The 26,049-nt window shown below is 49.2% G+C and overlaps 1 protein-coding gene across 3 annotated transcripts in view; it reads right to left on the bottom strand.

The window, feature by feature from the left end:
* Positions 1-519: 519 nt before the first annotated feature.
* Positions 520-26,049, bottom strand: part of PCMTD1 (protein-L-isoaspartate (D-aspartate) O-methyltransferase domain containing 1) — a 54,746-nt gene continuing 29,216 nt past the window's right edge. For all 3 annotated transcript variants that reach the window (XM_055126243.1, XM_055126244.1, XM_055126245.1), the window contains 4 exons: positions 20,011-20,113; positions 8,811-8,982; positions 6,260-6,383; positions 520-3,474 (listed from right to left, as the gene is read on the bottom strand). In XM_055126243.1, the coding sequence (XP_054982218.1) occupies positions 3,107-3,474; positions 6,260-6,383; positions 8,811-8,982; positions 20,011-20,113 (767 nt within the window). In that variant the 3' untranslated portion in view covers positions 520-3,106. The remainder of the gene's footprint in view (positions 3,475-6,259; positions 6,384-8,810; positions 8,983-20,010; positions 20,114-26,049) is intronic.

Below are 26,049 nucleotides of genomic sequence, written 5' to 3' on the forward strand. Positions count from 1 at the left end.
GCCAGGAGTAACCCCTGAGCATCGCTGGGTGTGACCCCAAAAACAAAATAAACAAACAAAGAAGAAATACAAGCTCCCACATAAGCTTAGGACAGAGCCACTGAGGCACGAGGCTGGTGAGGCTGCAAGACTGATCCCGGGCACCGCGCACACCTCCGTGTGGTCTCAGCGCCTCTGCTCCCGGGAGAGCCCGGCGCTAGAACAAGGCAATCGGGTGCGTGAACACGACAGTGTCTGAAAACCCCCTTCCCTCCCGCCCTGTACAACCAGGTGTGTGCAACCCCAGGACAACCCAGAAACAAGAGAAGAGGCAGGGGGGGAAAGACGAGAAATCAATGCTGAGGGGGACCCGGGAGCAGGAAACCAAGAGGCATGTAAGCTGGCTGAGCTGTGGAAAATACTGCAACATGCAAATTCCACGCAATACAATCATCCCACACTTTGCACACCATGATAGCATGCGCACATGGTACACTGAGGCACTCACACTTAAAAAAAAAAATCAGGCCATTGGAGAAAGATGCTTAATTATATGCAACTGTTTATTTAAAATAATTTTCCAAGTCTTCCCATAATTTAACAAGTTTTGCTTCACTTTCATCCTCTCAAACAGCTAGAAACCAACGCTTGCACTTTTTGTTTCATTTTATCCACTAAATATGCTAAAATTTTTAGACATTTTTTTCTCTATTACTACTACAGCCTGTTATACCAACCAATAAGCAATATAAATTTAAATTGCTTTTTAAAATATTTGTGGTGCCGTTGACAGTTTCTTGGGATATATCAGATGCTAGGTACTATTCTGAGATGATTTCAACTAACTGTCTGACTCAAGAAAATCATCTTACCTCTCTAGGTCTACTTTCTCTCTATAAAATAAGACTAGAATAAATTATTTATATTGTTTTATCTGACTTTAAAATACCATGAATATATTCCTCATCACTTTTACACAATTTTACTTCATCTTTATTTGCTACTTCTCCACCTATAATGCATAATTATCTTAAAGTAAACATAAATTCATTATAAAATAAACAAAACCCCCAAATATTACAACATATCCTCATTAGAAGATAAAAGGGATTTCTCTTGAATTTTCATATTTCATTTCTAGTTAAAGTCAATAATAGCCGTAACTGTAAATGTATTTTAAAAACAAAGATGTTTTCAATGACAACATATATGCACTATTCATGAAAATCTACCGGATGCTTTCCTAAGATCAACAGAATGAAAAATGATATGAAAGTCAATCTTCAAATAATACTCTTATCAATGGTAAGATCTTTTAAGCATATACATGTTTATAAATCTGGACACCAGCCGTAACAAAGAGGTGAGAGCTGGCTTGTGGGTGGGTAGAGGGAAGAGGACCCTCCCTAGTTTTCTCAAATGAATATCTAATTCAAAATAAAACACGATTGTATCGAACTTTTTCCTTGAGAGAAATGAGACCGGGCATTGCTTAGTGGTGACCTAAATGGAGATGCCCCAATCCTTAGCCCAAGTTACTAGTTTAAAATAAATACCTTCAATAAAATAATCTTGCGTTCTACTAAAAATATCCTCCTTTACTTGGAATAATTCATGACTAGAATAAATTCAAACACTTATTTTAAGGTATGTAAAATGATGAGTGCTGAGATTTTTAAAACCATATATCTATTAGCAGCAGCGGAGTCTTAGCAGAGATCTCTCTCCACGCGCACACCGGGTTCCTTAAGCATATCTTATCAACTAGGACAGTGGTGCTGGTGGTCATACGTGACACTCTCAAGCTTTTCCTTTTAAAACGTAAATAATCCATGTGACACAAACGCTACACTGCATACTTGGCAAGGCGCGACCGTGGCAGGCCTTGCGGGGAGGACTCCCCTCGGCGCTCGCCACTGGGTTCATCACTACCAAGCCGCATCGAGCACCCGACTGATGCCGAGCTGAAGTGTGTGACACGAAGCAAAACAGGAGAATCATGATTTTAACCGAAAGGGATGAAAAGAGCATGATCATGGCGAAACGGCCACAACGTGGGTCCCCGAGTTTACACTGTGATTCTGAACAGGATCCTCCAGAAGGCGTTTGTTTCTGTACGGCTCCTGCGGACGCTTCTTACCCTGCCAGGACGGGCTTCAGAGCCAGTGTCGCCCGTCAGTCCCGCTCCGCTAAGGGATAAACAGTCAGATGGGCGGGAAGTCCCACCTAAAGTGCACCTGCAGCCCCCCACCCCCGAGGCCGCTCGGGGGCCGCCCGAGCTCCCCTCTTCCTCTGTCTGTACAGCCAAGCGACAGCAGTGGCTTCCCCTCCACGAGCCCCGGCCCAGTGGCAGGAGGCAGGAGGCAATGCTGCCCGCACACCTCCCCGGCCCCGAGCCAAACCCCTCACAGGTCTGAGAGCTGCGAGTGGAACGGGGCCTCCGGACCCAGGGCTCCGTGGGACTCACTTTAATATCCACTCGATGTGCTCTTAGGGTCTCCATGAGAGAAGCAGGTACCCCCCCCCCCCCGCCCCGCCTCCCCCTGGTCTTTTGGCATATATTCAAAAGCAAAAGTAGCGGTGCTGTGGAACTTGAAACTTCTCCAAACCTGTCTTAAAGCTAAATCATCTGTGTGGTTATTGCACTCATATTGCAACGCAGCAACAGGGAGTCAACCAAAGGGGGGGGGGGTCTACGGAGCATCTGATTCCCTTCAGAGAGAAAAAGCTGTCAGAGAGGAAATGCGAACAATTGCAATTTAAATCTGCTTATAGAAGCATAACAATTATGTAGCCTTATACAAAATTAACTCTAACCCTCACCACTACACTCTGCGAGGAATCAGAAAGGACTTACAGTACACGAGTCTCGGCTACGGTTGCACTCCACTCCTGAAGTCACTGAGTTAAAACAGCAATTTTCCCAAGATTTAAAGAAAAATAGATTTTATAAAAGGGATTCTTTGAAATCACTAAATACAGAATTTGTATTACTAAGACAGAAACAAGTTATGTGTGTTCCACTATCATTTGCTCTGATGAAGGAAAAAAAAAATTCTCTTTTTGACTCCTAACGAATGCTACATGTTCAAGACTAAAGGAATTATCAGCAGGTACTCTCTCTAGGCTACTTTTCTCTGAAATACGTCAAGTAAGCCTTCAGGGACTCGGGCAGGGGCAGCTTCATGATCTTCTCCCTCAGCAGGTTCTGCGGCGGCTCCTCGGGCCTCATGGCCTCGCCCTGCTCCTTGTCCTCCTCCTCCTTGGCGTCCTCCTCCATCTTCTCGTCCTCCTCGCTGTCCAGGGGCTGCGGGATGAGCTGGTTCCCCACGAACACGTACGTGTTGATCCTCTGCTTCACCCTCTTCCGCTTCCGCTTCGGCGGGGCGCGCGGCGGGACCCCCCGGGCCTGCATCTCGTCGTTGATGAAGTTCCGCAGGGTGCGGCGGATGTAGATGCGCGCCAGGTCCTGCAGGTTCCTCACGGCGCAGGGCGCTGGAAGACACAACAGAGCAGCACAGCAGGAGAGCATCGCGCATGGCCGCTCGCGGGGCAGAGCACGCGCTAACCAGGGAATGCCCCCAAGGCAAGGTGGCAACTCCGCAATGTGCTTTGTTTCGTTCTGGGGCCACACCCGGGAGTGCGGAGTCAGGGCTTACTCCTGACTTTGTGTTCGACACCCTACCTGCTGGCCGGGTACTGAACCTGGCCCGGCTGAGTGCAAAGCAAGAGCCTCACCCCTGTGCTATCCCTCCAGCCCTAACAATGCTGACTTTCATCCAAAAAGGATTTCAAGTGATCACTGTATCTTAGCCACCTTCTAAAGCACGAGGACAACGGGAACTGCAGAGACTGCTGTGTGCAAAGGTCTGTGTGTTGTGTATACACTACGCGTGCAGGTAATCCCGAGTTTGGATATACAAACCCTTTGGAATGATAAGCAAGAACTTATGAACTGAACGCATGACACTTGTTAGGGACAAGAACAGGAAAGAAACTTTACTTTTTGATTTTTCAAAAACCACAGGCAAGGACATTTCGAAGGCAAACAGTGAACAGCTAACTCTGAGCAGGAAAGCTACGACATGACCATAAACCAACAAATCCGGCTCAGAGAACTGACGGGACCTGCAGCAAAGGCACGTGGAGGGGGAGCCCCGTGGCCTCAGCGGGAAACGGACGCTCTCGTGAGGAAGGAGAAGCTAACACTGGTCTCAACACGCTTCTCAGAAACCTCAAGCGGGGGGCTGCGTGGACGGTATGGTGGGCGAGGGGCCTGCCCTGCACAGCTGACCTGGGCGCGTTCCCTCGCACCCCGGGGGCCCCTGAGCACCTCCACGAGTGACCCCCAAGCCGAGGCAGGAGTAAGCCCTGAGCATCGCCAGGTGTAGTCCAAAAAACAGAAAAAGGACTCAGAGGAGGAACAACAAACAGATCGTATATTCTAGAGCAGAAAATCAATGATACAGGGCCAGAGCGACAGCACAGCGGGGAGGGCGTTTGCCTGGCATGCGGCCAACCCAGGCTCAACCCCGGCATCCCGTAAGGTCCCCGAGCACCGCCAGGAGTAATAGCAAAAAAAAAAGAAAGACCATCAATGCTACGGAGGTCAAAGAGAATGATATGAAAAGCCAGGGAGACCAGCAGCGGAATCTTTGAAAGAATAAGATAAACTGCAGCTAAAATCAGGAGGGAGAAATAGCATCAGGGTGAAGGGAAAGAGATTACAACAGACCCTTCAAAACGTGGAAGATCTGAGGGTGACTGAGCGACTCTACGCTCCCGAACCAAAGAAGACACCGGTGAGGGCCCAGCGCAAGGCCGGCTGGTCGGGAGCGGGAGCGTGCCCGCACGGGCCCCGGGTCACACACGATCCCTGCACCACGGGGCACGGCCCCACGGCCACACGCCAACGAATAAATCAAAGAAACTGATGAGATCTCAGAATCCCTCAGAATCTCAGACACTGTCCAACTGGGGATATATTCTCACGGCAGGACAGACAGGACGAGACAGAGGAAAACTCCGAGTCAAGGTTCACAGGTCACACTAAGTGAAGTCAGCCAGAAAGAGGGGGACAGACACAGAAGAACGCACTCATGTGTGGAATATAAAGTAACACGAGACGGACACCCAAGGGCAGTAGAGACAGGCCAGGAAGATTGCTCCATGGTTGGCAGCTGCCTATGAGCTGGGGGAGGAGGTGGCCGGGATAGAGAAGGGGTCACTGAGTCAGTGATGGTTGGAGGGATTGCTCGGGATGGCAGACACTGAAGTCAGAGGGACTCCCAACCCTCAGTAGCGAGCTAACGTTCTGTCGGACCTGACTCCCCTTCGTGCTCCCGGGGGCAGCTGGCTGGCTGGGAGAAAAAACAGGCTGAGTAGCTGCCAGACACAGCCGTGCAGGTGACACCCTCACGCTGCGCTCTAACCCTAGGCTGAGTAACTGCTGGACACAGCCGTGCAGGTGACACCCTCACACTGCGCTCTAGCCCCGGGCTGAGTAGCTGCCGGACACAGCTGTGCAGGTGACACCCTCACACTGCGCTCTAGCCCCGGGCTGAGTAGCTGCCGGACACAGCTGTGCAGGTGACACCCTCACACTGCGCTCTAGCCCCGGGCTGAGTAGCTGCTGGACACAGCTGTGCAGGTGACACCCTCACACTGCGCTCTAGCCCCGGGCTGAGTAGCTGCCGGACACAGCTGTGCAGGTGACACCCTCACACTGCGCTCTAGCCCCGGGCTGAGTAGCTGCCAGACACAGCCGTGCAGGTGACACCCTTACACTGCGCTCTAGCCCCGGGCTGAGTAACTGCTGGACACAGCCGTGCAGGTGACACCCTCATGCTGCGCTCTAGCCCTGGGCTGAGTAGCTGCTGGACACAGCCGTGCAGGTGACACCCTCACACTGCGCTCTAGCCCCGGGCTGAGTAGCTGCTGGACACAGCTGTGCAGGTGCACACCCTTACACTGCACTCTAACCCCAGGCTGAGTAGCTGCTGGACACAGCCGTGCAGGTGACACCCTCACATTGCGCTCTAGCCCCGGGCTGAGTAGCTGCCGGACACAGCCGTGCAGGTGACACCCTTACACTGCACTCTAACCCCAGGCTGAGTAGCTGCTGAACACAGCCGTGCAGGTGACACCCTTACACTGCACTCTAACCCCAGGCTGAGTAGCTGCTGAACACAGCCGTGCAGGTGACACCCTCACACTGCGCTCTAGCCCCGGGCGGAGCTCAGCGGCGCTATCCCCACAGGGAACACCGACGGTCACTTACGGAGCCCGACGGAGTCCGGCTTGCCATTGTCGTTCTTGCTGGGCTGCACCAGCGGGGCAAAGGACACCGCCAGGATGTTCTTACTCTCCCAGGTGTTCTGGCCAGTCCGCATGATCTGGGTTAGCTATTCGGGAAAGAGACACGGGCCGGTTCAATTATGGAGCTGTCACCACTGCAGAGTTGTGATTTCGACACGGGGACTGCCAATACGGCTCTAGGAAAGGACTGGTATTTCAATACACCCAGACTCAGCACTGAAGCCTTTGCTACGAAACAACGCAGAAGGAAATACAGCCATCTGCTGCTCAACAGCCAAGTAATTCCCTTACGGAGGAAATACCATACAAACAGGCCCAGGCGGCAGCTCCTGGATGTGGAATTCCAAACCATTCCTGCCACGTCTTCTCCCCAAATACACTCCCTGCACATGCCCTGTCATTCGGTACAACGCTAGTCAACTTCATGATCTGCCATAAGGATATAAAAATAAAACGCTAATGGTGTTCACAATAAAGAAGGGTACGGTATCAATCGGAAGTTGTACCCACACAACAGCAAAAAAAAATCCCAATGATTCACGCTGAATTAATATTTTCAATTCATTTTATAAAAATGAGGTCATTATCACAATTTACACTAGTATAATGGTATATCACACTTAATAAGATACTAACGTAAACTCATAATTTAACTGATGGTAAAATGTATTAAAGAAAAGCAGAAAAACATTTTTATTTGGGAATTCCAGCTCTGGAAGTAACATTTTTCCAAAACCATCTCTTAATGGAAGTTTTCCTAGTATGTCAATATTTTTTGGGGTGGTGGTGTTAGGGGTTAAAATTGGGCCTCACTGGTGCTAGGTATATACTTTATAACATATACTTACATATCTTAATATATTTCACATAGTATCTAATATATACTTATAAATATATACTTTACCAGTTACCTCACGGGTCCTGAGTAAACACTTTACTCATCGATTCTCTACTATATCTTTTAATTTATATTTTAAAAAACCTTGGGCCATACCCAGCAATGCTCAGGGCCAACTTCTGGCTCGAGGAACCATCTGTAGTGGCATGAATCAAACCAACGCTGGCCACTTGCAAAGCAATTACCTTACACACTGCACTCTCTCGGGCCCATACTATGCCTTTCTAACAACTGAAAACTACTCGAAGGAAAACACATCCCTAAGTTCGCTGCAGTTCTTAGGGCAAGAGCAGGGACACAGAAGCGATGCAAATACCCAGCAGCAGATGAGCAGGATAAACAAGCAGTGGTACCCATGAGGCTCACGTACGGGATGAAACGTAATGCAGTATATTTTAGATGCCTATGCTGAAAGCTTAAGTTGTATGAATGAAAATAAAAAATTGTATTAAATGATTACACTGTGTTAGATGATTGGAATTTCCTATTTATACAAGTTAAAATCATATGGAAATGAATGATCACCTATAACTTTTACTAATTTATTTCATCTAATTTGCCATTTTGTTGGAGCAAGCAGCAGGAAGCACACTGGCTGTGTTTGCCGAGAAAGCAGCTTGGGGGGGAGGGCAGGGGGGCCCTGGTGGGACGGATTCGGGGCCTCGGTAAGCCTGAAGTGACCACCATGAACAACTCCGGAAGTCACGGTGTTTAATAAAACTCAATCGCTGTTTTCTGGGGGCCCCCTAAAGGGACGCCCAGGTCACCATGTATGCAAAGCAAACGCCTCGCCCGCCGTGCCACCCCCTGGCCCCTAGGTAATCAGTCTCAGAAATGTTTAAAAAGGGCGCTGTGGCACGCAAGGGAATGTGCCACACTTTGCAATCAATCAAAAACAAAGTCCCGCAGTGTGCTCCGAGGGGAGGGCACGAGGCCGAGGGCGTGGCCACCTACGCATCTGAGTGGTACAGAGACCAGCCGAGGGACGGGCCCTCCCAACGGTCACCGAGTCGGGTGCTGGGATTCCGTCCGGGGTGGGGGCGGGGAAACAGCACATAAGGGCCACGGCAGGGAGGGGGCAGTCGCGCTGAGTGTCGCTGGCCAGTGCTGGGCAAGCTGGGAGGGGGAGGCCCAAACTGAGCGGGGAGGGGAGAGCAGGGGGGCGGGACACCCACCCCAGCCACTGGGGCCCACCGGGCCCGGGGAGATAGACGAGAGAAACGGGATCAGTGAACAAGTCACAGCCTCGGTCTGGGCTCTAGGCGGAGAGCAGCAGGCAGGGCCGAGGGAGGGCAGGGGGAGCTGGGCCTTGAGGACACACGCCCCACATCAGCGCAGAGCAGGCCCCTAGGGAGGCAGGGACGGTCCCACCTGCACTGCTTGCCTGCGCCCACCGGCATGAACAATGGTCCTGTGAGTGCGAGTCCAGCTTTGCTTTGTGAACAGACCGCGGCAGGGCAGCCCTGACACTCGGGCGGGCGGGGGGCCACGCGGCCCGCGGGCCCCTCAGCAGAGCCCGGGGATGGCCCTGACTCTCGGGCGGGGGTGCCACGCGGCCCACCACACACCAGCGCGCTCCCTCCGACAAGGGCGAGGGGGACACAGCAGACATTACCTGATCTTCTATGGGCATGACTAGAATGCCACCGACTTTTAGGAGTATTTTCATGTAGTTCTCATGATCTTTCTGAACTCCCGCTCCACAATAAATCCGATCATATTGATGGCTATCTGATGCTATCTGCAGGCAATTGCCAACCACAAATGCAGGTTCACAGAACTCAAATCTGCATTGAAAAACAAGTATTTTCTCATTCATTTACAAAAAAAGGTTAAATCTGAAATTTAACATAATCCAGTTCTTAGAAATAGCAAAGCTACTAAGTTTACGATAAAATAAAAAAATTGACTTAATAGAGTATCTATGAAGTGTAACAGAGATTAAATAGTGTTTTATCAATGACGGTGTAAGTGGTTCCAAAATAGGAACCTACGTTTTGCCACACTCCGACCTCACCAGACACTGTTGAAACAGCAAGTATGAAAGCAGCCCGTCACAACGCTACCTGTGAACCGCCTTGATGACGAGGACGGGACCCCCGGGGCTTACACAGGAGAAAAGCTCCACCCTCCCCTCCCCTTCCAGTAAAACAGGAAGGGCCAGTGGCAGCGGAGAGGGCGGCAACAGAGACTTGTCATTCACGCCACACAGCTTTGCCAGAGGACTCTGTCTCCCAGCCACAGGTCCTGGTGACCTTATGCCCTGTACGACCCCAGGGGCCTCCGTGCAGGGTGCTCGCAGAGCCGGGAGACGCTCAGGCCCGGGAGAGCAGACTGAGGGTCATGCTCCTTACTGCCCCCTGAGCCCGCCGCCCGCGCGGGCTGTGACGGAGGATGTCACTCACAGCAGGCTTCCTCCCGGTGACTCAGTCCTGGCCACAGCAGGGCCCCACAGCACGCAGGCTCGCGCCTTTACAGACCAGCCGGTTGAGACTTCGACTCTGTTAAATTCTGACAGTGTGAAGCAGTCTCTGACATACAGTATTATACTAAAATATACGTGATGCTCATCCTTAAAACCCCAGTGGGCAAAAAAAAAAAAAATGACTTGCAATACCTTTTTAGGTTGCACAGGATACCTTTTCACAGTCAAATGGTCAAGGTCAGCAAGGTCTAGTCTGAGAGTCAAAGTAACTGACCCCAACGCGTGAGCACGAACGAGAGCACTGAGCCACCATCACTGTCACGTTGGAGACAGCTGCCCTCTGGCAACAGGCACGGCACGGCTCCGTAACCGCACTGAAGCAGGCGCAGCAAGGCCATGGGACGCCGCTCCCCGAGGGCCGGGCCGGCAGGGGACGGGAGGGTCCCGGAGCCCACCCCCAGCCCCTTTCACAGCTGCCGGGCTCCCTCCGCCGTGCTGCGGCTGCTCCGGGGAAAAACTCCTGCCCCGAGTGCCGCCGGGACGCTGATGCCGGCGCCACCTGCCCCTCCACACCCTCTCCCTGCTGCCCGCTCTGCCCGCTCACGCCTGTCGCCCACAGTTAGATCACTCACTCCTCACGCCCCGCCCACCTCCGTGCGCTGCGCCGGTGACTGCACCACCCTCCCTCTCTCCCTCCTCTGAGGAGCCCCACCCCTTTCAGACACACTTCACACATCCAGACATCTACTGTCCGGTCCCTTCCTCCACTGGAATAGCCCGTTTGCTCTCTTCCTGGAGAGTCCACACAGAAGGGTAAGATACCAAGGGGAGGAAAGGCCGTGTTTCCTTTCTGTGCTCGAGAGGATGGATCCTGTGACTTATTTTATCAAACTCCTAGTCAGAAGCAAAAACTGAGGACAGCATCTCTTGTCAATGGTCTACAACTTCCTTCCTTCCTTCCTTCCTTCCTCCCTCCCTCCCTCCCTCCCTCCCTTCCTCCCTTCCCTCCCTCCCTTCCTTCCTCTCTTCCTCCCTCCCTGCTTTTTTGGGTCACACCCGGTGATGCTCAGTGGTTCCTCCTGGCTCTGCACTCAGGAATTACTCCTGGCAGTCCTCAGGGGACCATATGGGATGCTGGGAATCGAACCCGGGTTGGGCACGTGCAAGGCAAACACCCTCCCCGCTATACTATCACTCTAGCCCTGAAGTCTACAATTTTATTTCTTTAAAAAAATTCACTTAAAATGATTAAATTTATAGGGATTAACTCAGTCACAGTTTTCAGATTGAATACAAGCAGGCAACTTAAATTTCCAAGCTTGAGTTACTGAGCATTATCAAACCTAAGCCAGCTGAACACCTCGGTAGGGCAGGGTGTCGTGCACCGATCAGGACACAGGACTGGCACGTGCCCGGCCCCGGTTAGATTCCAAGCACGACGAAGCCGTCCGAACACCGTCCAGGCCTGGCACAAAGGGCACCCCAGTAAGGGCACTGAGCCACCGACTGGGCTCGCTGGGAGCCCACGGGGCAGGGGGGTCCTGACCTCCTAGGGACCGTCCCCCCAAAGGAAAAGAAACGAGAGGCACATACACTCACAGGTGCCCAGCAGTAACATACAACCCACAGGGCTACTGTCTAGGAAAGACGCCTGTGGGCAGGGAGAGCCTGACAAAGCACGGTCTTCTTCTGAGTGACACTTGGTTCACTCTCATCCAGAAAAATAATGAAAAGTTAGGGTCTGTGTCTAAAATTGAATGTGTGACTCTGGCGTGGCCTTATACTAGGGAATCGAGCCCGATTCACGCAGTGCTCAGTGAACACCAGGTGGCCAGTGAATAGTAAAACTACCCGGCGAACACAGCGGCTGGGGGAAGAGGCAAGTATCAAACAAATTCACACGTTCACGATGATTTTACAACTGTGCCTGGGCTCAAGAGGAGCAGGGGTACGATTCTGCAACACTGAGAGCCAGCGGCAAGTTCCCTGAGCGTGACACGCCACCCTCGGACAGGGACCTGGCCGCTGACCCGTGGGACAGGGGACACTAGCCGCGTGTGAGCGGCAGCACACAAGCCTGGAGCACCAACTGTGAGGCATCGTGTCGATGATACTCACAGGAGACTCAAAGATTCGGTCAAATAAAACGGACCGAGCACAGGAGGAAGCCCTGGGCACACAGCTGTGGCCAAGGAAAAAGAGTGAAATACCTCAAGGATTATTACATGTATGCACACTCCGAGACACGTGTGCTCTGATCTACTGATAGTCCCGTGAACTGTAAATGCTAATATCCTTTCCTTTATGTAAAGAGGCATTTCAGATACCCTTGCCTTGACACACTCTTCCCTTTGAAACATCTTCCTGGTATAGAATAACATCACATGAGGCTGGCACCCAAGGACCGTAGATACAAGGGCCAGGGGCATTGCCCCAGAGCTGGAAGCCTGCTTCATGAGTGGAGGGGAGAAGGCAGATGGAATAGAGAAGGGATCACTAAGAAAATGATGGCTGGAGGAACCAGTCGGGATGGGAGGTGCATGCCGAAAGTAGATAATGGACCAAACATGATGACCTCTCAGTGTCTGTGTTGTAAGCCATGATGCCCAAAAGTAGAGAGAGAGTATGGGGAATATTGTCTGCCTTAGAGGCAGGGGGAGGGTGGGAAAGGGGGGGTATACCCGGGATATTGGTGGTGGGGAATGTGCACTGGGGGAGGGATGGGTGTTTGATCATTGTGAGATTGTAACCCAGACATGAAAGCTTGAAACTATCTCACGGTGATTCAAAAATTTTTTAAAAAAATTTAAAAAAAAAAAAAACATCCTCCTGGTTTCTTAAGTTTAATTTTGATTTTATCTATATCACCTCATTATAGTCCTCAGAATTTTATTAAATGAACCAATGAAAACAAATGCTTTGCCTTAAATTCCTACCTATCAGGCTATGACAACAAAACAATACTTAACAAACAGGCCGATCACAAAACTCTCAACTACAAAAAAGCTTGCCTAGAAACCATCATAAGTAAGACCATGGCCGTGGCAGCCACTAATATGATGGTTCTCGTATTACTAAACCGGTCATGACAAATGAGGAACTGTAGCTTTCTGTTACAAAAAAAATAAAAGGGTTTTCCAAAAATGCCAATGAAAGTAAAATCCAGATAGTTTTTAAAAGAAAATTAGCATTTAATGAATAAACTATCTTATACTAAGAAGAATAATTTTATGTTTAATCTTTCTAAAAATAAGTCACTCTTATGCAAAGGAACAATTAATGTCTTACACTGAAATTCAGATCAAAACATGTACATCACTTAATCTTAGAAAGTATTCCAAAGGACCTTATAGAGAAAAATTAGGTTTCTAAAATTATGAACAGCTCCTACTAATGCAAATGGGATACAAATATGTATGTATAATATATGCTAAGAAATGTATATAGCTTTACTCCAATTTAGCATATTTAAGTAAATACCCTTTATTGTGATATTGTAATTTTAATTACAGTTGGAGTATATCCAGACTATTATTGCTAGATCTGAAAGAGCAAAATTTCAAGGACATAAATGTTTGAGAAAAGTATTTTTCATATTGGCACTGAAATATCCAGAACATAGAGAACTCATAGCCAGATATATTGTGAAAAACGGTAATTAAAAATTATTAGTCATTTTTTAAAAAGTCTATCAAATATACTGTTCCATGTGGTGTGGGGACAATTTATTATAACTATGGTTTGACATCTTTTACCAATAAAATAATCTTTATACTAGGAAACAAAACAAGTCCTAAGTTGCAAATGAAACATTTAATAAAACACAAAAATGGGCTATTATTTTCTTAATGGAGTTATAGATGAGCTTCAGCATTTCAGATAAGATATATGCTGAGGCTCTGACTTAAACATTTTGTATTCTGATACTAAAATTACTGCTTTATTACATAATAACATTCCACATAAATTCATACCAATTCTAACGTCTAGAAAAGAAAAATTTAACCAAATGTTTAGGTATGTTAATATCCATCTCAGAGCACAGGAAAATGAGCTAAATAATTTGACACTGGTGATGTTAATTATGTCTTCAGAATAAGTCACAACTTCAATTAACTCTTCCAACTTGAAGAAACTTACGTATGTCCTTTCTTATATTTTCAGTAACTTATCAAAGGTGTATCTTACCTAAACTTCTACAAACCATTGTAGAAAACAAAGACATCTAACACTACAAAGACCATTTCTGTATTGCCTGGAAGAGTACAGAACTAAGCTAACTAATTTTCAGATTATTATAAAAAAAAAGTGCTACGTATAAATAGTGTAAAACCTACATTAAAGATAATAAAAATGAAAGGAAATCCAGTTCCATCAACCAGAATCGTGAAATCTGAGAAAGAGAAATACACGCAACTTCTCATGTGGTTGTGGCTTTACTTGTGAAAGGGCGACTGAGTTTCAGTACTACTGATATCGGGACAGGAGTATTTTATTACTGTGGGTGAAATAAAAGAGTCTAGATTATTTTTCCTCTTTGAAGAGATTTGTCAAAGTAAAATTTCACAGACAGACATGACATAGACCCCTAATTATACTCATAACAATATTATCTGGGTGTGAAGAACTTCAGTAATTCCGAAATATAAGACTACAAATTCATGCACTTAGAAATATATAAATACACACACACACACACACACACACAATCATTTCTGGGATTTAAACCTGAAAAACTACAATGCACTTAGGGAAAAATATTTGAGATCCTTGTACATGAAAACCATGGGGGCGGGGAGCATCGAATGTCTTCATTTAGGACCCCGGCAGCCCCGATGCCAAGCCCTTACCTTGGCTGTGGCTCTCTTTGCGGTGCTGCCGGGCTCTCCTCGCCTTCCCACGGCGGAGGCGTCCCTCCAGGCAGCAGCCTTGCCAACCTGCCCGTTAATTCTCGGGAAAGCTGCGAGGAGACCGGGGTGCCCTAGCCTGCCCTGCGGCCTCCCTCCCGGGCGAGCACTCTAGGTCTAGGAGCCGACTGGGAGCAGAGAAGACAACATTCCCCTTCAATACGCTGTGCAGTGGGGCGGCACTGCACCAGCCGCGGGCACCGCAGGCTGGCGCCACTGCAGTTACACCCAGGGAGGAGGGGGCGGAGGCACGCGGGAAGCCGGCCTTGTGCCCACACCTCACCCAAAGCCACCTGCTGAATGAACCACAGACACTCCTTTCCTAGAAACACACTGTTGACACGCACCGGACGTGTGGAGAGCCGGGCCGGACAGCGTCCCGGGAACAGTCTCGGGGTCTCCAGGCAGGGTCAGGCGCTTCACCTGCAAGTGACGGCCCTTCCGACTGATCCGACTCATCCAGAATTCAAGCATTACTCAGAGCAACGGGAGATAAAGTGTTCTTTCATTATATGGAGCTTTAGGAAGTTTAAAAAAAAAAGTTCGGGGCTGGAGCAATAGCACAGCGGGGAGGGCATTTGCCTTGCACGCAGCTGAGCCGGGTTCGATTCCCAGCATCCCGTATGGTCCCCTGAGCACCGCCAGGAGTAATTCCTGAGTGCATGAGCCAGGAGTAACCCCTGTGCATCGCCAAGTGTGACCCAAAGAGCAAAAAAAAAAAAAAGTTTACTTCATGTTCTACAACGTATTCAATTCTCAGTTTATCCATTTGGGAAACAGAAACACCAGAGCTGTCTCTAGGGTGGTGGATAAACCGTTGAAAGGTGTACGGCACACAATGAAGAAATGAGTATTTGGAGCTGTTATCTTTAATCATCTCATTACAGTTCTAGGGATCATGACTCATCTCCAGCCCAGACTACACAGGAACAAACAAAAAGCTTCACAGAGGGCCGGAGTGGGAGCAGCCCAGTGGGCGGGGTGTCTGCCCTGCCCGCAGCCAAGCCAGGCTGCGCCCCGGGCGTCCCACAGGGTCTCCCCAGCATCGCTGGGTGTAGCCCTCACCACACACCGAAACACAAACCGCACAGAAACAATGGTCTTCTTTCCTAATAAAAACCTTCTAAACTAGATGTGGGCACTCATCTGGCTGATGAGACTAGAGCATCTTCAAACCAGTGTTGGTGCCATCAGAGGGAAGGAGACGGTTCTACGGACCCATATCCGTGCGGGAAATGGCATATCCCAACACCTTCCAGGAGGCCAAGCCCAGGACTTGCACTGGCACGCATGTTACAGAAACACAAACACACTGCGGTAAGTGCTACTCAAAGCAGGACAACTGGAAAGGCCTACTCCAGCCCCGCACACAGTGACTAACTGGAAAGGCCTACTCCAGCCCCGCACACAGTGACTAACTGGGAAGGCCTACTCCAGCCCCGCAAGTGACTAACTGGGAAGGCCTACTCCAGCCCCGCACACAGTAACTAACTGGAAAGGCCCACTCCAGCCCCGCACGTGGTAACTAACTAGAAAGGCCTACTCCAGCCCCGCACGCAGTGACTAACTGGGAAGGCCTACTCCAGCCCCACATGCAGTAACTAGAGCCACAAGTCCAAATTATTTCCTTTGCTGATACAAAAAGTCTATAAGGACATACAATTATTTTAATCAAAGTTTACTTTTTCTAAAAGGAGGAATATTATTTCTATAGTAAGGAAACAAGTTTGTTTCATACACATAAAAAACATTCATATATATATTCAAGTGCTGAGTAGTCTGTAAATCCCCCCCTCACCAACTGTATTTTGGAGTTCACTAAGATCTCCAGTTGATATATGTAAAGTCTAAATCATAAATAACTGATAAAAAATTCCAAGTCAATACAATTAATAAAACAGAGAGAATTAGGTTTTAGTTATCCTTTCTGTGCTAGCGTCATTGATAAGCTGGTTCTCAGGTGAAACAAGAGCGATTCATTTTTCAGGGTTAGTTAATACAATTACTTTGATGCCCCACACACAATCAAATATAATAAAATTGCTTGAAAATGGGACTTAAAAAAAATCACTTGCACAGCTATGTTCTCAAGTTAAAATAAGACTGGAATTATTGTCACAAATTCCAACAAAGTTACAAAGAAGCAAACAAAACATTGGGAAATCATTGTACCTATAATTCATCATAAAAACCAAATTACACCTTTTAAAAAAGGGATACTACTTGTCAACTTTCAACCACTTTAAGAAAAAAGTAACATTTTCCTGCCTACTAGTTCTTGAATGTCGGATACCAATATGCAACTGATACTTTATTACACTATTTGAAAGTCAATAATAGACATTTCTGGAAAGACATTTTATTTTTTTCATGTTATTTTTGGGGAAAAAAAAAGGTTATATGGGACTGGAGTATAGTACGGAGGCCAGAACATCAGAACATATGCCTGGGGTATCATGGTCCCCTTCTCGTCACCAGGTGCGGCCAGAGACGCTCCCAAGCACTGCCAGGAGGGTGGGCCCCCCCTCATCTGGGGTCGCCTGGGTAATCCCTCAGACGGACTGCCGTCCAGGCTGACCGAGAACTACCAGGCCAGAAAGGAAATTTAAAAAGAAGTTTTGAAAAAAAAAAAAAGTAGTGAGACTTCAGTAATAACTGTGATCATCTATTTTATTTATTTTTTATTTTTATTTTTATTTTTTTTGCTTTTTGGGTCACACCCGGCGATGCACAGGGGTTACTCCTGGCTCTGCACTCAGGAATTACTCCTGGCAGTGCTCGGGGGACTATATGGGATGCTGGGAATCAAGAACCCGGGTCGGCCGCGTGCAAGGCAAACACCCTACCCACTATGCTACTCCAGCCCCGATCATCTATTTTAAACACTAATAGCAAAGCCAATAAAAATTGCAAACATTTAGATCTCTCCTGCCACTACAGTTTGATTCAATAATTTTAGGAATGAAGAAAGGAATACAGTTAATAACAAAACGGAACCCAAACATGCAAGCCAAGGAGATACAATCATTTTATGTTAGCCGGAAACAATGGTATAAAAAATATTTTAACAGCAAGGAATTTAAATATAGAACATAGTGTATAAAAACTTAATTTGCTATGAATCATTCAAATTATGCCCACGCTATAATGCTTTAAATAACGATAAATTTTAATGTTTCTCAGGACCACACCCACTCATCCACAATAAATGAGCTTCTCGTCAATTGAAACTTCTCAACAAGTTAAATAATAGTAATAATAACAATAATGAAAATAAACTAGTTTCTTTGATACTTCTCTGAAGGTACTTCAGTGATTCAAAAATCTTCTTTGCATTTGTTCTGCTCGACTAATGACCTAGAACTGAATTACCTGAGCGTTGGAACAGTAACACGTAAAATGTAGCACTCACATATAATAGACTTTACAAAGCCTCAAAACATTTGCTTGCATTCATATTACTAGTTTATTTTCTAAGTGCAAAGGTATTCAAAAGGTCCTTATACAAGTATATTTCAACAAAAATACCTTAAAACAATAGAAATTCAATTCACGTAACTAACAAAACTCTACGGCTTTAATAAGCAATATAGAAATACATCATCTACGTCCTTGGAAGCACTTACCCCGGCCGCCGGGTGATGAGGACACGGGATGGATGCTAAAACTGAATCCCAACGTCTCGTAAAGTAACTTATACTAAAAATTATTTCAACTTGTCACTGTTATTTCTGGAAACTGAATATGAGCTGACATGGTGAGCACTTGGAAAATGATTCTAACTGCACAGTGCTAATTATTCGTACAGACAGGCGTAAATACCAGGGGATTCAGAAAACTGATCAGGCAATCTACTGCAATTGACTGAATTAGACGAAATATGACTTGAGCTGACCTCGACCGACCCTCGCCCGGCTGCTGCGGCGTCACTCCTGTCTAGGAGGCAGACACAAGCCGCACTGCCCTGTGGAACCGACTTCGGAGAGTTAACCCTGGGGGGGGGGGGAGCTGGGGGAGGGAGGTGGGAGGGGAGGGGTGCTGGGAGCCAGGGGACCCTCGGGAAGCGCAGCCCAGCTCCGGGCCAGACTCCGGAGAGGAGCGAAGGCCCGCCCCCAAGCAGCTGACTCCAACACTGCCCCTTCCTTCCCTAAAATGTTCCCACATAAAATGTGTAGCTGGAGCGTGTGACTCCGAGGATTCGGAGCTTCCTCTCTCCCCGGGAAAGTGACGAGTTCGAGACACAACTGCTCTTCCAAAGGGGCATCGCTCCGGAGCCCAGGGACCTCAGCAGGAGATGGCGTGCGGGTTTAACACCAGGATGCTCGGCCTGGAAGCCGGCCCCACATGCTGGGGGAAAGGCAGCTCAGACAGAGCAGGGAGCACCAGGTAACGGGTATCTGGAGGACCGCTCAGGTTGGGAGATGCGGACCGAATGTAGACGATAGATGGAACACGGGGGCCACTCGATGCCTCTAGTGCAAACGACAACACCCAAAAGGAGAGAGGACAAAAGGGAACGCCCTGCGCGGAGGCAGGGTGGGGGTGGGGGGGTGCTGGGAGGGACGCTGGGACCATTGGTGGTGGAGAATGAGCACTGGTGGAGGGATGGGCCCTCGGTCACTGCATGCACAAAAATTTGTAAATCTGTAACTGTACCCCACGGTGATTCACTAATAAAAAAAATTTTTTAAATAAATAAAATGCCAGGGTGTGTGCAACACGCCACATGCAACATGTGCCAGTTCACGGAGCCCAGCAGAGGGGCGAGTGCAGTGGCATGGAGCTTGCCCGGCCCGTGGCCCACCGGGGCTCCCCAGGGGCACCCCAGATGCAGCCTGGCGCCTGCAGGAGCATGCCCTGCGCACTGCCGGCTGTGCGCTGACGAAAAAGAAAGGCCCAAAGCCTGTGGAGCACTCCTGTGAAGGGAGTCTAAAAAGTCTTAAAAGGAATCATTCGTCTATGGTACGGCACACCAGCGGGATGGCCTCCTCCGAGCCCGGCAGAGGACGGACGCGTGGAGAGCCCCGACTGCTCCTCGCATCACCCTAGCAAGCGGGTGGGCGACCAAGACTACTGGACTAAGGCAGAAATCTAGCCCTTACCACCTTCTCTGACACCAAGAACCTTTCCTTTATGCACTGAGAAAAGCATACACTTCTGACCCAAAGCTGGGATAGTACCCAATAACGACAGAAGTTTAGTACCTACTTTACTCTTACGTTAAAATTAAACTTATAGGTTACTGCACTCTATTTTAGGCTTACACAGAACGAAATTTCTAGTACAGAATAATGTTTCTGTTTTTTCTTACACCACACTGATTTTTCCTTACTCAGAGGAATCGGTACTAAAGACCAGACATGGCGAACACACACACACACACACACACACACACACACACACACACACACACACACACACACACACACACACACACACTCTTCGTCAATTACTTTTTAAATCAAACTTATAGACATACTTACTTATCAAAGCTATCGCTGTTTTTGATGAAGCTCTCCAACTTTTCCTTGGCATATTCCACCACATCTGAGTGCAGCTCAATCCCGTGATTTATTCCAAAAGGACCTGCAACCACAGCAGCGGCATTCGTATGAAACATGTTAACAGGCCTCTTCACTGCTTTAGTACAGGCTCATTCCGCTACCTCGGGACATTTAAAGAAGCCCGAATGGGGCCTGGCGCAACAGCACAGCGGGGAGGGCGTGTGCCTATCCGGGTTCAATCCCCAGCATCCTATACAGGCCCCCGAGCACCACCAGGAGTAATTCCTGAGTGCAGAGCTGGGAGCATCGCCAGGTGTGACCCAGAAAGAAAGAAAGAAAAACCCGCTGAAGCCAGGGGCTGCAAACACCAGCGCCACAGTGCCCAGCTTTCCCCCCGGGGAGCGCGAGTCCTCTGGGCCCACGCGTGGCGGCAGAACCACCCACCGGCCGCACACTGGTTCGACGTGGCTGCTCCAGGCTGAAGGCTTCGCTCGGTCCTTCAACACACAACTGAGTGCACAGAATAAAATGTATTTTCTCCAGCCCAGAAGCGGAGGGGCAGGCCCGAGGAGACAGCGCCGGGCACCGGGACCGGGAGAGCGGGATCTCCTCCCGCTCCCCTCCCCAGGCCCGTGCGGTCGGCCGCCACACCCCTCTCTGACCTGGGGCGTCTCCCTCTGCACAGAGCTGCTCTTCTGCTCTCGGTTTGGTCTAGAGAAACGTGCCCATTTTCTGCACCTTATCGGTACACCTTGTTTCCTGTACGAAGTCCTACCTCCCTTCACAGCCCACTTCCTGACCATATTTTAGAAGCCGCTGGGAACCTTCCAACACCTTCACATCTTCCAATAATAAGTCGGCGTCCAGGGCTCCCACCGGGCTCTGGGTTCAGGTCACTCTGGCAGCTCTGGGGACCAGTGGGGTGCCAGGGCTGACCCCGGGCTGGTCACGTGCAAGCACGACCCTACCCACGACCATGGCTCAGCCCGCCCAACTGTGAGCTTTCTTCCGGGAAAACCACGACAGCCACCCAGTGCCCCTTAAAACTAAAGCCCTTATATTTGCACACGCGAGTTGAAGAAAGCTGACCCGCCCTTTCGCAGAAAGTACACAAAATTAGAAAAGCACAAAAGTGACGTCAATTTTTAAGAGTTGAATCTATGCCTGCTGAGAACTGCTTTATAAGGAAACCGCATTAGGAAAAACACTGACAGCCTCATCACTTGCAATATTACACAGCTAATTGCTTAATACGTTGTTCAAGTAAAAATACTGATCTGTAAACGAATAGAATTCCGTGTGTCATCTCTTTATTTTCTTTTAAAAAGGTCCGAGGGACTTTTATATTTTCATTAAAAACTTAGCTGTACTAATTAACCAACTGTATTTTTTTTTCAAAACTTATGAGTGCATGGCAAAATGCTCACTAATAATTATTGGTAGAGTTTGAAATTTATTGTGAACCTGAATACATATGCCGCATAATGAAGACAAGGAGAATTTGGAATTCTGTTTTCTGTTCGAGGGAGGTCTAACTTCTGCATTCTGGAACAAAGCATCTGCCGGTGCTGCTGGTTGCCAAGACAACGCTGGCCTTCACTTACTCTCAGCTTACTCTCTCAGGTCAGAGTCACGCCTCCAAAGTTCAACGGCTTTAGAACATTAATCAGAAAGCCCATTTTTCATATCACTTTAAATATAACATAGTCTCAGTAACATGACGTGTACATTAATTTCTAGCACAAATAGGATTTATGACTTAAGACGGATGGAATTTTTAAAAACCATGGAAACACATCTTTATCACAGCTGAATCTAATTAACATGGTGAAAATAAGAAAAATACATTAATGAAGGCAGAACTTAAAGAGCAATACCATCAATCTTATTTATTTAAGTGAAACACAAGTAGAACATATACAGCATCTAGTAAAATGTATTGCAATACTATTTATTATAACTCATAGTTCACATCTGGGGGGAAATGAGAAAATAAACCCCAGAGAAAACACACATAGCTACTTGTAAGCCTGGGAAAGAAACATCTTCATCATTACACCCTACTGTCTAGAAAGAGTCAATCACATGCATAACTTTTCCAACAAAAAATGGACTAGTCGGGGGCTGGAGCGATAGCACAGCGGGTAGGGCGTTTGCCTTGCACGCGGCCAACCCAGGTTCTAATCCCAGCATCCCATATGGTCCCCTGAGCACCGCCAGGGGTAATTCCTGAGTGAAAGAGCCAAGAGTAACCCCTGTGCATCGCCGGGTGTGACCCAAAAAAAAAACCAAAAAAAAAAAATAGACTAGTCAAGAGATGAGTATAAATTTATAATGCTATAGAAGTATCAGAGTAACTTTAAATAATCATCCTATAAGACACAAACTGTCATTGTAAAAAAAATAATAAAGTACCCAAGAGGCTGCTATTCCATTTAAGAAATGAAGGATTGGTTTGATTTTGTATTCACTGTATCACTGTCATCCCGTTGTTCGTCGATTTACTCGAGCGGGCACCAGGAACGTCTCCATTGGTCCCAGCCCTGAGATTTTAGCAGCCTCTCCTTACTCGTCCTTCCCAACGATTGGAGGCTCTTTCAGGGTCAGGGGAATGAGACCTATCATTACTGCTTTTGGCGTATCGAATACGCCACGGGTAGCTTGCCAGACTCTGCCCATGAGGGTGGGATACTCTCGGTAGCTTGCCGGGCTCTTCGAGAGGTGTGGGGTGTGTGTGTGTGTGTTTGTGTGTGTGTGTCTGTCTGTCTGTCTATCTGAACTCCATCTCTATGATTTGTTGCCTACTGTCTGAACGCCATCAAATATGGTGTGGTAATTAACAAAAATGGGTAGGAAGCGTCTTATAATGTGTCCAGAAAGCGGCCTGGAGCCTGGCGGGAGTTGGGTAGTGGAGGTCGGCCGCCAGGGCCGGGCCCCTTGGGGCAGGGAGGGCTCTCACACGAGATTGATTTTTTTTTAAAGGAGAAAACGGAATGAGCAAAAGATTAATCATCAACTAAACAATAAACATTAATTTAATGTACTGTTACTTATTAAAAAAATTCTTTGTTCCTCCATACTCCTCTCCAAAAAACAAAAACAAGAAACTCCTTTTCTTTCTTAAAAGTGTATCCCATAAAGGCACCAATACTGTTAACATGTCACAGAGCTCGTCACGCTGGCCGGACCGCCTGAAAGCAGACGGACCCAGGGAGGCCGAGACAGCCTCCACTGCTCTCCGGGCCTCGCAGGAAGCACCCCCTGGGACGTGCCGCCAAGACCCCACTCCAGCCCCAGCTGACCCTCTCAGTTTACAAACGAGAGCCGTCTTCTCTTACTACATCTAGTTCTGAAAAATGAACCGGCTTGAAATTCCAAAATGTCAGTTCGCAAGTGCTCGAGAGGGCTGGAGTGGGGGCACAGCGGGAGGGCGTTTGCCTTGCACGGGACCAACCCAGGTTTGACCTCCGGCATCCCATGTGGTCCCCCGGCACTGCCAGGAGTGATTCCTGAGTGCAGAGCCAGGAGGAACCCGGATGGGGCCCCCAAACAAAAATAAAACGCCCTTCCACCAAAAAAAAAAAAAAAATCTACAGCATATAGGCCCCCGAGTAAACCACATGTACTTTATACCCAAACGTCACAAACAGATGCCATAATAACGTCACTAAAATGTTTCTATCCAGATGTCAACAATATTCGACTATGTCCAAAGTAATTTGAGACCATAATATACATCTGCTCTGGAACACCAGAGACTCCTTCTACTAAAACAAACTCAGTGTAGGAAACGAGTTCTCGACGAAATAGAGAGTACATTAAAAGCATGAATTTAAAAAGCTTCAGCTCTCGACCAAACTCGTCTCCTGCACCCCTCGCCCAGTGCCCGGCCGCCCGGCCCGCCACGCGCCGGCTCAGAGCGTAAGAGGGCTGTGGGCCACACCGAGAGCAATTGGCCTAAGTACTAAGAGAACACACACTCACCTCACCGGGATACCAGTGGGTGTGAGGCACCCTCCAGGGATGCTTCGGACGACACATGATCTCAAGCGAGCACAGGCGGGAGGGCCCAGCCTGCTGCCCCCTCGGGAGCTGAACCAGACCCAGGTATCTCCCAGGAGGCTGAGGAAGTGCCTAAATGTAGCTGTGCTCCCAATTCTGAAAGGACAACTCAACTGCGACTGAAGCAATGAGAAACGGGGGGGGGGGGGGGGGGGGAGAGTGCAGGTCTCAAATTCTGATTGAAAATCAAAATATAATGAAAAAAAAGCTCAGAACCACCGCACTGTCCCCACCCTGCCCCGGCTGGAGAAGAGAAAGAAGGATGACGAGAAACTCCCATGGAAACTTCACAGACTTTCTAAACGCCGTCCTGTTTGCTAACATTTGCTGCCAACACTTGAATTTTATTTCATTTTATTTTTGCTCTTTGGGTCACACCCGGCGATGCTCAGGGGTCACTCCTGGCTCAGCACTCAGGAATTATTCCTGGTGGCGCTCAGGGGACCATATGGGATGCCGGGAATCGAACCTGGGTCGGCCGGGCCTTGCTTGCAGTTGACCCGGGTTCAATTCCTGGCATCCCATAGTGTCCCCCGAGCACCACCAGGAACAATTCCTGAGTGAGAGCCAGGAGTCCGCCCTGAGCACTGCCAGGGGTGGCCCAAAGAGCCAAAAACAAGGAAAAAGAAATGAGACTCGAGGCCCGCATGGAGATTTGTACAGGGACGGGGACACTGACAGCTGCACGGCGCACGCCCTGTCCACAGCGGGTGCGCACAGTCAGTCTAGGACACTCGGCCTGGAAAGGAGCAAGGCGCCAAGACAAGCCACGGCACGGCGTCACCGTGGAGACGTGACGCTCAGAGCACACGCCAGCACCGCGTCCGGGAGGGCTCAGAGCCGCTCACAACCGCACGGAGAGCGGAGTCCTGAGGCTGCCGGCGGCTAGGAGGGCGGGGCGGACAGGCAGACAGGCGGGTCGCCCGCCAGCTGGACGGCGGCTGCCTCTGCACACTTACCCCGGCCTCACGCTTACGACGGGCCAGCTTGTGAGTATACACTGGGCTCCCAGAGGTGCCAGTGCAAGCTTAGCACCCGAGTCAGGAGTGAGGGCCACCTCACGAGCCCTGGGTTGAGAGGAGTGAGGGCCACCTCACGAGCCCTGAGGTGATAGAAGTGAGGGCCACCTCACGAGCCCTGAGGTGAGAGAAGGGCCACCTCACGAGCACTGAGGTGAGAGGAGTGAGGGCCACCTCACGAGCACCGAGGTGAGAGGAGTGAGGGCCACCTCACGAGCCCTGAGGTGAGAGAAGGGCCACCTCACGAGCACTGAGGTGAGAGGAGTGAGGGCCACCTCACGAGCCCTGAGGTAAGAGAAGGGCCACCTCACGAGCCCTGAGGTGAGAGGAGTCAGGGCCATCTCAGAGCCCTGAGGTGAGAGGAGTCAGGACCACCTCACGAGCACTGAGGTGAGAGGAGTGAGGGCCACCACACGAGCACTGAGGTGAGAGGAGTGAGGGCCACCTCACGAGCGAGGACAAAGCGTGGGGCCGGCACGGCCATGGCCGGCCACTGCCCTCCCGGTCACAGAACAGCGGTGGAGCCTTTCACGCTGGCAGCAAGCTCCCCGCGAGGCAAATGACCAGGTGGCCGCTCTGGCCTGAGCTGTGGCCACCCCCAGGGACGAGCCTGGATGGACCAGACGCGGCAGATTCTGTAAGGAAACCTGCGACTTCTGCACTGAGCTCTAATGAAACAGCACTGCACTCAGATGGAGCAGCACTGAGCTCAGGGGCCAGCAGCACTGTGCAATCAGACCAAGCACTCAACCACGCAACGTTCTCAGCTGCCCAGGAACCTGGTCGGGATCTGCTAGACGGGCTCCTTGAGCAGTGCTCCTGAAGCCTCCTGTCCTCCAAACTCATAACTGAACCAGCTACCTAAGGAGGCCCAGGGCCCAAGAGGCCAAGCCGCAGCAGGTGGGGCCGTGAGCCCTGCCAGGAGTGACCCTGAGCA

The sequence above is a fragment of the Sorex araneus genome, chromosome 2 (assembly GCF_027595985.1).
Source record: "Sorex araneus isolate mSorAra2 chromosome 2, mSorAra2.pri, whole genome shotgun sequence".
Classification (NCBI taxonomy): domain Eukaryota; kingdom Metazoa; phylum Chordata; class Mammalia; order Eulipotyphla; family Soricidae; genus Sorex; species Sorex araneus.